Source organism: Chiloscyllium punctatum, chromosome 1 (assembly GCF_047496795.1).
Source record: "Chiloscyllium punctatum isolate Juve2018m chromosome 1, sChiPun1.3, whole genome shotgun sequence".
Classification (NCBI taxonomy): domain Eukaryota; kingdom Metazoa; phylum Chordata; class Chondrichthyes; order Orectolobiformes; family Hemiscylliidae; genus Chiloscyllium; species Chiloscyllium punctatum.
Genome location: NC_092739.1, coordinates 135,589,846 through 135,605,890, shown reverse-complemented (window position 1 = coordinate 135,605,890; position 16,045 = coordinate 135,589,846). Strand labels below are relative to the sequence as shown.

Sequence of the window (16,045 nt, the reverse complement as noted above, 5' to 3'; positions counted from 1 at the left end):
TGGCTTATGAAGAAAGGTTGAATAAGCTTGGACTTTTCTCTCTGGAGAGGAGGAGGAAGAGAGGAGATCTGATCACAATATACAAGATAGTGACAGGAATAGATAGAGTCAATAGCCAGAGACTTTTCCCCAGGGCAGGATTGACTGGTACAAGAAGTCATAGTTCGAAGATATTAGGAGGAAGGTATGAAGGAGACGTCAGAGGTAGGTTCTTTACGCAGAGAGTTGTGAATGCGTCGCCAATTGTGATGGTGGAAACAATCATTAGGGACATTTAAGCGATTGCTGGACATGCACATGGATAGCAGTGAGTTGAGGGGTGCGTAGGTGAAGTTACTATATTTTACATTATGATTAAATCTTGGCACAACATCATGGGCCAAAAGGGCCTGTTCTGTGCTGTACTATTCTATTACTGGACCGTTAATCCAGAGACCCAGGTAATAATTTGGGGACACTGGTTTGAATTCTGTCACGGTAGTTGATGGAATTTGAACTAAATTTTTAAAGAATCTGGAATTAACACAGTTTAATGATGACCACAAATCTATTGCCAACTGTTAGAAAAACCCAGCTAGTTCACGAATGTCCTTCAGGGAAGGAAACTTGCATTGTTAATTGGTCTGACCGACATGTGACTCCAGATCCACAGTAATGCGGGTGACTCTTAACTGTTCTCTGTGGAATTTGGAGTGGACAATAAATGCTGCTTAACTAGTGATGCCCATAGCTCATTAATAAAGAAAAAAAAGGTAATGGAAATGACCAGATTCTCTCTCTGGCATGAAGTGATCATGCCTGGCACTTGTGTGGAATGAATATTCCATCAAATAGATCAATCTTAGATCCTTAAACTATATCTGACGAGTCTGTGTTTTAAGAGGCAATTTAAAGCCCATTATTCTCTCATGTAAACAGTACTAACAAATTCTAGTTCTAAATGGATAAAAATATTGAGGATTTAGATGCTGTTTAAATGATAAATCTTGCCATTCTCAAATGCCACAAGTTATATTAAAGTGTAGTCAATATTATATAACATCACAGCTTACTAAGGCAGTATGCTGAAAATAAAGCCCTAATATTCCAAGAATAGCCAAAGTGTTAAAAGTTAATGAAATTATTAAAAATTCCAATTTGCCTACAATTTACTGTTACCCAGGATAAAAACAAATCTTACTAGATTACGTCTGTCACAAAAACTATTCACTGTAATACTTAGCTTTAAAAAGGACAGTAAAATAATTTCTAATCTTTTATACTTTACCACATTTTAAAACTTGCATATACAAAGCATAACATATGAGTGGCAGGAAAAACAATAATCAAGAAATCTCCATCACAAGTCCAAAATCTCAAAATTAAATGGGTTTGTCTCAATTTTCAATTCTTTGAAAATATCATGAGCACAGCAATGACAGATCAATGGTCAGTAGACCATTGGTTGGTTGACCGGGGCCAGTCTTGTCATCTTCAGAATTATTTCTCTCAGTATTTCTGAATGTAGTTTATTTATTCTTTTGAAGAAAATTGGAGAGTGGGTAATTTTACATTTAAAAAAAGAAAAAAGGAATAATGCTGCTAGCTTCTCGAAGTGTCTTTGTTTCTGTTTCACTCCCCTCTCAAAAAATCTGTATTAAATTGCAATCTAACCACAGGTTTATTGCTATGCTGAGCTCCTTCGCAACAGAAGTTACTACTTTGTGTGGACTCAATGTCATCAAAAAAGCAACAGGATTGAATTTTACCAGAAATCAGTCAAGTGAAAATGTTGTCATATTTCAAGGAGGGCTTCTCTCTGAAACCCAGCAAGATTTCTCACTCTTCAAAACTTGCCTCATTACCCACATATCATGCCTCTATGGCACCCTGCCCATCCTATCTTCCCTTACTTCCAAGATTCTGAGCGTCCACAACACATCTAAAGACAGTCAAGTGCCGCTAGTCCAGAAATATCTCTCTGCTTCCTACAGAAGAGTTCCAAAGATGAATCATACTGGACTCAAAACATTAACTGTTTCGCTCTCCACAAATTCTGCCAGAGTTGAGTTTCTCCAGCACTCTGAATTTGTTTCAAATTTTCAGCAATCATAATATTTTGCTTTCACATCTTTTTGCTATCGCACTCATTGCTCATCAAAACTAATGGTCTACCATTCTCACTATTGCATGTAACATCTTCCCTTACTCACCCCCATCCTCTAATCTCCTAGCCTAATATGACCTCTGCAGTGCCGGCACACTCACTGGGGACACCTCACCATCTTTGTTCCTGACTTGCACAAGCACTAACAGCTGTGCCAGCCACACTCAACCACTTCCTCCCAGGAGGAAACATGGAGTACTTCTTTGTTGTCTCAGACTCTCTTCATTTAGAGAATTTCATTTCTGGCCATGTTACCATGTTTTCCCAACTAGCTCCCCAATGCTCAGGGACTAAAATTCCGGTCTCTTGTTGCATATGTACAAGTTAACTTTATATATTTTCCAAACCTGTAAACAATTCAAGTGTACATTCTCCATTCTTTTAAAAACGGTATCCATCTCTCATGTTCAGTTGATGATTAAAAAAAAAACAAAACAAAAGGGTGTGGTTTGTGGAACTATTATTGTTGTACTTGCCTTCACAGTTACACCTCACAAACAGCAACAAGTGAATGACTTTTCAACTATTTTGCTGTTGTCAGAATTTCAAAATTTGTATCAAATCTAATATGAAATTTTCACAGTTTTGAACTTTCCAAAAAAGAGGAAGATACAGCCCAATTAATGTTTCGCCCAAAATACAGCACCATTAACAATTACAACTCCCTCAATACTATATCTAGATTTAGCTCATTCATTCAAGATAAAATATGCGCTTTGCTTTCTAATACTTATGCATACATTTATTTCAATTGTTAGCAAATCCAACTCATGAAAAGACGGTTTTTAGTCAGAGACAACGTATTCCATTTAGCTTTGTTTCCTCGGTGTAAACGTTGAGAGTGCACGTGTCAATAGTAACTTGAGTACACTTTCACTGTATGCAGAAAAGTAGTTCCAGGATAAGTAAAGAACGTGGACTGCATCATGATTCACTTAAAAAGAATCACTACTTGAATCATAAGCTTTAGTGCTTGTATCCCAATGGATGTAAACTATCCCCATGAAGTAAACTATCTTCCACTGCACAGATTTCAGTGGCTTAACTGGCAAGAAAAGGGCCTTGATCTGAAATGCCATACAATATAGAAACAGATCCTTCAATCAAACTAGTCCATGTCGACCATGTTCCCAAATTTGTCTCACTCGCCTGTGTTTGGCACATATTCCTTCAAACCTAGAGGTGAAAGCGAGGACTGCAGATGCTGGAGATTAGAGTCAAGATTACAGTGGTACTGGAAAAGCACAGCAGTTCAGGCAGCATCTGAGGAGCAGGAAAAAGGGCTCCTGCCCAAAGCGTTGATTTTCCTGTTCTTCGGATGCTGCCTGACCTGCTGTGCTTTTCCAGGACCACTCTCATTTAGACTCCTTTCAAACCTACCCTGCTGATGTACTTACCCAAATGTCATTTAAATGTAACTATACCTACATACACCACTTACTGCAGAAGTTCATTTCGCATATGAATCACTGCGTTAAAAAAAATTCACTGCCCCTAGTTTCCTTTTTAAAACTGGTATCTTCTCATCCTCAAAATATGCACCCTAGTTTTGAGCTTCCCCACCCTAGGGAAAAGACCCTTGCTATTCTGTAAGGGGCCTAACAGGGAAGGTAGATGAACTCGGGGCATGGTTAGGAACATGGGACTGGGATATCAGAGCAATTACAGAAACATGGTTCAGGGATGGGCAGGACTAGCAGTTTAAATATTCCAGGATACAAATGCTACAGGAAGGATAGAAAGGGAGGGAGGCAAGAGAGGAGGGGGAGTGGCATTTTTGATAAGGGATAGCATTACAGCTGTGCTGAGGGAGGATATTCCCAGAAATACATCCAGGGAAGTTATTTGGGTGGAACTAAGAAATAAGAAAGGGATGATCACCTTATAGGGATTGTATTATAGACCCCCCAATAGTCAGAGGGAAATTGAGAAACAAACTTGTAAGGAGATCTCCGCTATCTGTAAGAATAATAGGGTAGTTATGGTAGGGGATTTTAACTTTCCAAACATCGACTGGGACTGCCATAGTGTTGAAAGTTTAGATGGAGAATTTCTTAAGTGTGTACAAGACAATTTTCTGATTCAGTATGTGGATGTACCTACTAGAGAAGGTGCAAAACTTGACCTACTCTTGGGAAATAAGGCAGGGCAGGTGACTGAGGTGTCAGTGGGGGAGCACTTTAGGGCCAGCGACCATAATTCTATTCGTTTTAAAATAGTGATGAAAAAGGATAGACCAGATGTAAAAGTTGAATTTCTAAGTTAGAGAAAGGCCAATTTTGACGGTATTAGGTAAGAACTTTCAAAAGCTGATTGCAGGCAGATGTTTGCAGGTAAAGGGATGCCTGGAAAATGGAAAGCCTTCAGAAATGAGATAACGAGAATCCAGAGAAAGTATATTCCTGTCAGGGTGAAAGGGAAGGCTGGAAGGTATAGGGAATACTGGATGACTAAAGAAATTGAGGGTTTGGTTAAGAAAAAGAAGGAAACATATGTCAGGTGTAAACAGGATAGATCGAGTGAATCTTTAGAAAAAAGTATACTTAAGAGGGAAATCAGGAGGGCAAAACGGGGACATGAGATAGCTTTGGCAAATAGAATTACGGAGAATCCAAAGGGTTTTTATAAAAATATTAAGGACAAAAGGATAACTAGGGACAGAACAGGGCTCCTCAAAGATCAGCAAGGCAGCCTTTGTATGGAGCCACAGAAAATGGGGGAGATACTAAATGAATATATTGCATCAGTATTTACTGTGGGAAAGGATATGGAAGATATAGACTGGAGGGAAATAGATGGTGACATCTTTCAAAATGTCCAGATTACAGGAGGAAGTGCTGGATGCCTTGAAACGGTTAAAAGGTGGATAAATCCCCAGGACCGGAGTGAGAAATTTCATGTAAGAAAAAGTTTAATTGTCCAGAGCATCATCCATTCAAGTTTGTCCACTGTAGATCATAAAAGCTGAAAACAGCCTTATGTAGGAAACAATTATCAGGACAAAATACCCTATACAGAGTCAGAGAGATATACAGCAAGGAAACAGACCCTTCGGTCCAACTCGCCCATGCCAACTAGATATCCCAGCTAATCTCATCCCATTTGCCAGCAGTTGGCCTATATCACTCTAAACCCTTCCTATTCATATACCCATCCAGATGCCTTTTAAGTAATGCAATTGTACCAGCCTCTACCACATTCTCTGCCAGCTCATTCCCCACGCGCACACACACATATCACCTTCTGTGTGAAAAGGTTGCCCCTTAGAAACATATAAAATTGCTTTCATATCTTTCTCCTATCACCCTAAACCTATGCCCTCGAGTTCTGGACTCCCCGACCCCAGGGAAAAGACTTTGTCTATTTACCCTATCCATGGCCCTCATGATTTTATAAACCTCTATAAAGATCACCCCTCAACCTCCAACACTCCAGGGAAAACAGCCTCAGCCTATTCAACCTCTCACGACAGCACAAGTCCTCCAACCCTGGCAATATCCTTGTAAACTTCTAAAAGCCTTCCAAGTTTCACAATATTTTCAGTACTACAGAAATTGCTCCTTCAATAATTGCTATATTAAGTCACAATGAATACTTTAGAAGACAAGATATCAGACAATTGATTGTGTTAAGATTATAATGCAAGGAAACCTTGTAAATTGTTGGGAGTGGGTATAACCTGCAGTTGTCATAAGCAATCTTGCAAAGAAATTTAATAATTGCATGAACATCAATGTATTGGGAAAATATTCAAAGTTACAAAATATTGTCAATCCAACAGCTGTAGCTATCCAAGTGACTTGGAGCAATGTCCTGATTATCAAATTTCATTGATCCTGGCAACCTCAATGCATTGGTAGATAAAAGAAAAATACCATGGATGTTGGAAATCTACAATAAAACAACAAAATGCTAGATGTTCAGCAATTGTGGAGAGAATAAGAGCTCCTTCGCAAGCGACAAAAAACAGAAAATGGGTTTTATATTTGAACAAAAACAAACAAAAGGTAGCGTAAAACAAAAAAGGGATAAGTTAGAAGGTGGGAAAGATTAAATAACAGAGATATCATGAATCAAGCGGCAAAAGTAGTAGTAAACATAGTCTGAAGCCCATGAACTGAAAAGCTGCATCCAGAAGTGCCTAATCAGAAGATAAGGTGTTCGCCTTGGCGCAGTGAATGTCACCAAATTCATCTCCTCTGGAGATCTTTGCTCCGTAGTTTCCCATGATTCCCAATCCAACAGAACCTGCTTCTATTATCAGCCCCAAAGTGACAAACAGAATTGCCATGCCAGATCCATTATCTCAGCCTGTTCTTGTCTCACTGAACTTATTTCTTCCAATCTTGACCTATTTTTTCATTCAATCTCTTCTCAGTGGCATTCATTATTCTTCAGAGTACACCCTAGGCAGACTTCAGAGCACTACTAAACAAGCATTGCTTGTACTGTCCAAGGCACGGTCACTTAACTGAGATTTAAAAAGTGAAGCATTATTTATGCTCTAAGATGGCTGTGAAAGATTTTGCAGCATTAGCAGACGGTGGCATGGTGATAATGTCACTCAGCAAATAATACAGCAATTCAGGGTAATATTCTGGGGGCATGGGTTCAAAGTAGAAAAATAAACCCAGAAATTGCTGGAAAAATTTAGTTCCGAAGAAGGATCACTGGAACAGAGGCATTAACTCGGATTTCTCTCCACAGATGTTGCCAGATCTGAGTTTTTCCAGCAATTTCAATTTCAGCATTCACAGTTTAAGTTTTTTTATTGGATCCAAATAAAAGCTGGTGGAATTAAAATTCAATTAATAATTCTGGATAGAAATAATGAGCATTATTTAAGGGTCTGGGAGAGGCGATGCTCTCGTGGCATCATTGCTACACTATTAATCCAGGTAAGGACACTGTTTAAATTCTTACCTTCGACGCCCGCAACTTCTTCCTGTCCAGGAGTAGCGGGAGACAGAGCGGAGATGATGTGGAGACCAGGAGGGTGCTGGGAAGGTAAGGACTTGGTATATATTTTGGGCAGCAGCTAAACCAGAGATACTACACGTGTACTATGTACCTACCATCCACCTCTCCCCCCAAATCTGAAGAAAAATGCTAAGGTTTTTTTATTTTCTCTTTCTTTCCTTTCATATATTTAAGTGCACACTTTGGTTTTAGTTCGTTGAAAGAGAGCTAAGGCTTACAATGGCAGACCCATGGTATGTGCCTCTTGCCTGATGTGGGAGCTCAGAAATGCGTCTGACGTTCCTGACTCTTACACTTGCAAGAAGTGCGGCCAGCTGCAGCTCTTGTTTGACCGTATGACGGCTCTGGAGTGGTGGATGGACTCACTGTTGAGCGTCTGCGATGCTGAGGTGGTCGTGGATAGAACGTTTAGTGAACTGGTCACACTGCAAGTTAGAATTGCTGAGGGAGACAGTGAATGGGTGACCAAAGGCAGAAAGAGAGTAGGAAGGCAGTGACAGGTGTCACCTGCAGTCACCTCCCTCCAAAACAGGTATTCTGTTTTGGATACTTTTGGGGGAGATGACTCACCAGGGGAGGGCAGCAGTTGCCAAGATCATGGCACTGTGGTGGGCACTGCTGTTCAGAAGGGCAGGAAAAAAAAGGGAATTCTATTGTAAGAGGAGTAGATAGGCAGTTCTGTGAACAAAAATAGGACTCCCAGGTGGTATGCTGCCTCCCAGGTGCTCGGGTCAGGGATGTCACAGATCGACTGCAGAGCTTTCTGAAAGGGGAGGGTGAACAATCAGTTGTTTTGGTGCATATAGGCACCAACTACATAAGTAAGAAACGAGAGGAGGCCCTGAAAGCAGAATTCAGGGAGCTCGGAGAGACGTTAAAAAGGAGGACCTCAAAGGCTAGCGATCTCGGGATTACTACCAGTGCCACATGCTGGCCAGTGTAGAAATGAAAACTAGGCAGGATGAACACATGGCTTGAGGGATGGTGGAGAAGGGAGGGGTTCAGATTTGTTGGACATTGGGACCAGTTGTGGGGAAGGTGGGATTATTACAAATTGGACAGTCTACATCTGAACCACACTGGAACTAATGACCTTGGGGGATGTTTTTGCTACTGCTATTGGGGAGATTTTAAACTAATGTGGCAGGGGGCTGGGAACCAGAAGAAAAATAAAGTAGACAGCGAGGTAGCAACTGGAAACTCTAAATCATGGAGATAGCATTAATAAGGGGGAAGAGTAGGCAGAGAGCAGATGAACGCAAAAGAACTGGTGGCCTGAAGTGCATATACTTTAATACTAGGAGTATAGTGGAGAAGGCAGATGAACTTAGGGCACGGATTGGTACCTTTGAGTATGATGTTATTGCGATCACATAGACTTGATTGATGGAAGGGCATGATTGGCAATAAATGTTCCAGGATAAAGACGCTTCAGACAGGACAAGGAGGGAAGTAAAAGGGGAGCAGAAGTTGCACTGCTGGTCAGGGATGATCTCACGCCTGTGCCAAAGGAGGACACTATGGAAGTCGTGGGTAGTGAGGCATTATGGGTGGAGCTGAAAAATAAGAAGGGCGCAGCTACACTGCTGGGGCTGTATTACAGGCCTCCCAACAGTGAGCATGAGGTAGAAGAACAAATAGGTAAACAGATTATGGAATGATGTAGAGGCAACAGGGTGGTGGTGATGGGAGATTTCAATTTTCCCAACAATGACTGGGACACACTTAGGTCAGAATGGGGCAGAATTTGTAAGAATCATCCAGGAGAGTTTTCTAGAGCAGTATGTCAATACCGACGAGGGAAGGGACCATGTTGGAGCTGGTGTTGGGGAGTGAGCCAGGCCGGGTGGTGAAGTTGCAGTGGGGGATTTCTTTGGGAATAGTGACCACAATTCTGTAAGTTTTAGAATATTCATAGACAAAGATGAGAGTGGTCCTAAAAAAGAGAGTACTAAACTGTGCCAAGGCCAATTATATCATAATTAGGCAGGAACTGGGAAATGTGGATTGCACACAGCTACTTGAAGCAAAGTCCACATTTGATATGGGGAGGCTTTCAAAGATAAGTTAAAGATGGTGCAGGACAGGCATGTCCTGTTGAAAGCAAAGGATAGGCAAGGCAAGATGCGTGAACGGTGGATGACAGGAAAAATCGCATGACTAGCCAAAAGGAAAAAGGGAGTATACATAAGGTCCAGGCAGCTAAGAACAGAAAGGGCCCTGGAGGAATATCGGAAGAGTAGGACCAGTCTTAAACGAGGAATCGAGTGGGCTAAAAGGGGTCATGAAATAGCTTTAGTGAGCAGAATGAAGGAGAATCCCAAAGCTTTCTATTCTTAGAAGAAGCAAAAGGATAACCAGAGAAAGGGTTGGTGCACTAAAGGATAATGAAGGAAGGTTGTGTGTCGAACCTGAGAGAATGGGTGAGATTCTCAATGATTACTTTGCATCAGCGTTCACTGAGGAGAGGGGCATGATGAATGTTGAGATTGAGATAGAAGTTTGATTACTCTGGATCATGTTGACATAAGGAAGATGTGTTGGATAGGCTAGAGGTCATCAAGGTGGACAAACCCCCAGGACCGGGTGGAATCTATCCCAGGTTGCTGAGGGAGGCGAGAAAGGAAAGAGCTGGGGCCCTGACGGATAGCTTTGTAGCATCGTTAAACAGGTGTGGTGCCGGAGGACTGGAGGGCTGCGTATTTTGTTCTCCTATACAAGAAAGGTAATAGGGATATTCCAAGTAACTACAGACCAGTGAGCTTGATGTCAGTGGTGGGAAAGGTACTGAGGGATAAAATCTATTTATATCTGGAGAAGAATGGGGTTATCAGTGATAGGCAACATGGTTTTGTGTGGGGTAGATCGTGCCTGACCAACTTTATAGAGCTCTTTGAGGAAGTGACCAAGTTGGTAGATGAAGGAAGGACTATAGATGTCATATACATTGACTTTAGTAAGGTGTCTGATAAGGTGCCCCATGGTAAACGAATACAGAAAGTGAAGTCACATGGTGTGTAGGGCGTTCTAGCTGGGCGGATGTGGACACTTTAGAGAGCATACAGAGAAGGTTTACGAGGATGTTGCCTGGTACGGAAGGTGCTAGCTATGAAGAGAGGTTGAGTAGGTTAGGATTGTTTTCATTAGAAAAAAGGAGATTGAGGGGGGACCTGATTGAGATCTACAAAATCATGAAGAGTATAGACAAGGTAGCTAGAGATAAGCTTTTTCCAAGGGTGAAGAATTCAATAACAAGAGGTCACGCTTTCAAGGAGAGAGGTGAGAAGTTTAAGGGGGAAATCACACGGCAAGTACTTTACACAGAGTGTGGTAGGCGTCTGGAATGCGTTGCAAGCATAGGTGGTAGAGGCAGGCACGGTAGATTGATTTATGAGGAGTCTGGACAGGTGCATGAGTAGGTGGGGAGCTTAGGAATTGGGCGACAGGTTTAGACAGTGGATTTAGATCGGCTCAGGCTTCGAGGGCCGAAGGACTTGTTCCTGGGCTGTAAACTTACTATGTTTTTTTTTGTTTAACTCAGCTAATATTCTGGGTACTCTGGTTCAAATCCTGCCATGGCAGATGATGGAAACTAAATTCACTACAAAACAAATCTGGAATTAAGAATTTGCTGAAATTATTGTCAATAGTCAAAATAACCCATCTAGCCCAATGTCGTTCAGGGAAGGAAATCTTCCATTCTCACCTTGTCTAACCTCCATGTGACTCCAAACTCACAGCAATGCAGTGGACTCTCAACTGACCTCCGGAATAACCTAGCAAACCATGACGTTGCTTAGACATTTCAAAGGAATGAAACCAGAGGGATCACTTGGCATTGACCAAGGCAACCGAAAAGACAATGGCAGAAACAACAGTCCTTTAACCCTGCAAAGATCCTTAGATCTGTTATGTCCCACCATCAGGACAGACCAAGCAGAGGTGGCAGCACAATAGTATACAGTTGTGAGGGAGTTACCCTAGGAATCCTCAACACTGACTCTGTACCGCATGAAGTCTCATGTTTAACGTGAAACCATGGGAAGGAAACCTCCTGATTACCACGTACCATTATCCCTCAGCTGATGAATCGATACTTAACAACACTTGAAGGAAGCATTCAGGGCAGCAAGACCTCAAAAATGTACTCTAGGTTGGGAATTTCAATAGTGCAGCAGAACTACTAATCAAGCTGGTTGGGCCCTGAAGGACATAACTACAGACTGGGTCTGTGGCAGGTTGTGAGGGAATCAACAAGAGGGAAAAACATACTTGACCTCATACCAATCTACCAGCTGCTAATGCATCTGTCCATGACAGCAGTGCAAAAAGTGACCACCGTACAATCCTTGTGGAGACAAAGTCCCACCTTCATATTGAGAATAACCTCCTATGTGCTGTATAGCACGATCGCTGTGCTAAATAGGACAGACTTCAAATAACCTAGAAACTGAAGACTGGGTATCCATGAGGCGCTGTGGGCCATCAACAGCAGAATTGCACTCCTGCACAATCTGCAAGCTCATGGTCTCGCATTTCCCCACTCAATCACCACCATCAAATCAGGGATCAACCCTGGTTTAATGCAGAGTGCAGGAAGGGGTACCTGGATCAGCAACAGGCATACCTGAAAATGAGGAGTGAACCTAGTGAATCTACCAAACAGGGCTACTTGTAAGAAAAAGTAAGAGACAAAGCTCAGCGATACCACAACCAACAGATCAGATCTAAGCTCTGTCACATTTGGTCATAAATGGTGGCGAACAATCAAACAGTTCTCTGGAGGCGGCAGTTCCACAAACATCCCCATTCTCAATGATTAGAGTGCAAAGGATAGGGCTGAAGTACTCTCAGCAATATTCAGCCAGAACTGCTGAATGGATGATCCATCTTAGCCTGCAGTTGTTCCTGGCACTACAGATGCCATTGAGTCTTACAGCACAGAAACAGACCCTTTGGTCCAACTCCATGTCAACCAGTTTTCCTAAACTGAACTAGTGCCATTTGTCTTGCATTTGGACCATATCCCTCTTAACCTTTCCTAACTATGTATCTGTCCAAATGCCTTTTAAATATTGTAATTGTATGGGCCCTGGCAATAGTACTGAAGAGACAAAAATAGAAATTGTTGGTAAAGCTCAGTCAGTCTGGCAGCATCTGTGGAGAGAAATCAGAGTTAATGTTTCAGGTCAAATAACCTTTCCTCAGAATGGATAGTGCTGAAGACTTGTACTCCAGAACTTGCAGCTTCCCTATTCAAGCTGTTGCAGTAGAGGTTCAACACTGGCATCTACCCAACAATGTGTAAAATTGCCCAGGTATGTCCTATACATAAAAAGCAGGACAAATCCAACCCAGCCAATTATTGTCCCTTTAATCTACACTCAATCAGTAAAGTGACGGAAAGTATCAACAATGGTCAGTAGCACCTGCTCAGTAATGCCTAGTTTGGATTCTGCCAGGGCCACTTGGGTCCTAATCTTATTAGTCTTGGTTCAAACATGAAGGAAGGAGCTAAATTCCAAAAGGTGAGGTGAAGACTGCATTCCACTGAGCGTGGCAAATTGTCTGTTAGGTGGAATCATACCTGGCACATATGAAGATTGCCATGGTTGCTGCTCAGTCAGCTTCAGGTCATCTCCGCAGGAGCTCCTCAGGTTAGTTTCCTAGGCCCACCCATCTTTAGCTGCTTCAATGACCTTCCCTACATCAGGTCAGAAGTGGAGATGTTTGCCACTGATTGCACAATGTTCAGCACTATTTGCAACTCCTCAGATTCTGAAGTAGACCATGTTCAAATGCAATAAGATCTGCACAACATTCAGGTTTACAAGTGGCACGTAACATTCACATCATTGTATGCAAGGCTATGACCATCCACAATAAGAGAAACTAACTACTACTCCTTGACATTCAATGATGTTACCACTTCCCACTATCAACATCCAGGGTTTACAAGAGGCCAAAAACTCAACACAAACAAATAGTGACTGCAAGTACAGCTCAGAGGCTGGGAATACTGCAGCAAGAAACTCACCTCCTGTCCATCATCTCAAGGCACAGGCCATGGGCATGGTAGATTACTCCCCATTTGCCTGGATGGGTGCATCACCAACACTCATGAAGCTTGATAACATCCAGGACAAAGCAGCCTAATTGACTGACACCACACACATCAGTAGCAGCAGTGAAACCACCTACAAGATATATTACAGAAATTCAAAGATCCTCAACAGCACCTTCCAAACCCATGACCACTTCCCTCTTGAAAGATCAAGGACAGCAAATACATGGGAACACCACCATCCTCAAATTTCCCTCCAAGCCACTCACTACCTTGATTTGGAAATATATTGCCTTTTCTTCACAGTCACTGCATATTTCTCACCCTAACAGCATTGGGTATCAATCTACTGCAGGTGGACTGCAGCAGTTTAAGGAGGCAGCGCACTAGCATCTTCTCCAGGGCAAATGGGGCAGGGAAGAAATGCTGGCCAGCCAACAATGCCCACATTTCACAAGTGAGTTAAAATAAAAATCATTGTTGCAAAAACTATTTAGTTCACCAGAAACTGTGACGATATCTGCCTTTAAAGAGGCATTTGTTCTGTTTTTCTTGAAAACAGATGTTGTAAACCTGGTACAAAGGTGCCTGCTCCATGGAAAGCAGGGTTAATGGTTTGCGTTTTTTTTTTAAACTTACACAAAAGATGCATGAGTGGGTGGAGCCAGGCTCACACACCCAGGGATTTACTTTTGCTTTCAGTTGTTGAAGTTGGGGCTTTGGAATTGAACATGCTAGATACACCCCTCTCTGTACCGCTGCAAAAGCTCGAGTTCTCTCTCTGCTGCTGGTCAGTCAGTCAATGTTCCTTCATCTGGACTGGAGTAGACGGCAAGTGAGGGAAATCGGTTTTGCTCAATTTGCCTTTGCCAAAAAGGCGTGTTAGGGAGTGCTGTTACACTGGAATAGTTGATGTAACAATAGTTACTACCACACAACTACTTCACAGTTGCTGGGTCAAAATCTTTGAACACCCTCCTTAACATTGGAAGGACTACACCAGACTAATGCAGCAGCTCACACCAGTCTCTCAACATCAATTAGGGATGAACAATAACTGGAAGTCAAGCTAGTAAAACTGGAGTACCTGAGCAACAATAACACAGGCTGGGACTGTTTTCACTGGAGTAGTGAAGGTTGAGAGGGAACCTATTAGAGACGCACAAGATGATGAAGAGCATTGTTAGAGTGAATAGAAGGCATTTTTTTGCCCAGTAGTAGAAGAGTTAACAACAAGGGGACATTGGTTTAAAGATAATATTTTTTAAAGAAAGGTTATGAGCCATGAGCTTGAAAACGGAATTAGTGTAGTCAGATCTTAATTGTCTGGCATAGGCGTGATGGAGTGACAGACGTCCTGTTTCGATTGGATTAGATTAGATTCTCTACAGTGTGGAAACAGGCCCTTCGGCCCAACAAGTCCACATCGCCCCTCCGAAGAGAAAACCCACCCAAACCCATTCCCCTACCCTATATTTACCCCTGACTAACACTGTGGGCAATTTAGCATGGCCAATTCACTGGACCTGCACAAGTTTGGATTGTGGGAGGAAACCGGAGCACCCAGAAGAAACTCACGCAGACACAGGGAGAATATGTGCAAACTCCACACAGACAGGCGGGAATCGAACCCAGGACCCTGGTGCTGTGAGGCAGCAGTGCTAACCACTGAACCACCGTGCCGCTGTTTTGCAAGCTTCGAAGATAAAGCAAAGTGCTTGATCAACAGCCCATACACCAGTTTTAGTAATCAGTTCTCCAGCAACAGAAATGGTACAAAATCTTGCCAAAAGGTCCTTTCAAACCACCTTCTACCACTAAGAACTAAAGACAGTAGATGCAATCACCAGCTGTAAATCCTCTCCAACTTACACAGAATTGAGTTGCATTTGGAATGACTGCGCTATTACTTTGCTGTCATTCAAACTCCCTGCCTTATTAGCACTGTGGATGTACCTCCATCCCATGGTTAAAGTAGTGTTCAAAAAGGCAATACATCCACCTTAAAGGGGAATGGTGAATGGACAATAAATGCTGACATTGTCAGCAATGTTCCCATCTCAAGAACAAAGAAAAAATCATGCATGCTTTTATATTTAAAAGCTTCATAAACATTTCATCTTACCCAAGCTATGATTGACTGGTGACAAGGTACTTGGTGACATTTCTGCAGGAGACCCTAAAAGTGAAGGAAATAAACAAGTTTGTTTAAAAACTACATCAACTCATTTATCTTATTATTCATTATAGATTGTATTTTATTAATGGTAAGCTCAATTCCCCTTGTCTTTTGCCTTTAGTCTTAAACTTTAAAAAACTCAATCTAATAAATCACTATTTATAGACATATATTGAAGTTCATTCACTTTCAGTTGTACAACTCCTCCCATCCATTTTGAATTTAGTATAAAATAATACTGTTTTTTTTAAGTTACAGAAAACTAATCTCATTTTCAGAGGCAGGTTAAATTTAAATTAAAAATTAAATGCAAAGCACAGCTCAACAGTCTAAAATCTTTGCTGAGCAAACCAATAAACATATAATGGTTGACTCTAAATTAACTAATATCATTAAACCTGCAAGAGAAAGAAAACTCACCTGTATCCATACTTTGGTTCATTTGCTGATCACTCGTCTCCCCATCTTCACTGATGTAGCCAGGTGGTGGCGTTTCTATTAAAACGAGATAGACATCATCATAGCCATAAAGCCAAGTTATTGCTCAAGTGATCAATGCTATAATAATCAACTTTGATTTGTACATCTGATATGTAAAACAGATTAAAAATGTAAATATGAACTGGATTAAAACAGAAGAGATTTTTAAAAAGTGAAGGAACTAGTACTAAAAATT

The 16,045-nt window shown here is 41.6% G+C and overlaps 1 protein-coding gene across 2 annotated transcripts in view; it reads right to left on the bottom strand.

Moving 5' to 3' along the window:
• The window catches only part of smad2 (SMAD family member 2), a 110,681-nt gene that overhangs the window by 33,626 nt on the left and 61,010 nt on the right, over positions 1-16,045 (bottom strand). For both annotated transcript variants that reach the window (XM_072574865.1, XM_072574876.1), the window contains 2 exons: positions 15,790-15,864; positions 15,316-15,369 (listed from right to left, as the gene is read on the bottom strand). In XM_072574865.1, the coding sequence (XP_072430966.1) occupies positions 15,316-15,369; positions 15,790-15,864 (129 nt within the window). The remainder of the gene's footprint in view (positions 1-15,315; positions 15,370-15,789; positions 15,865-16,045) is intronic.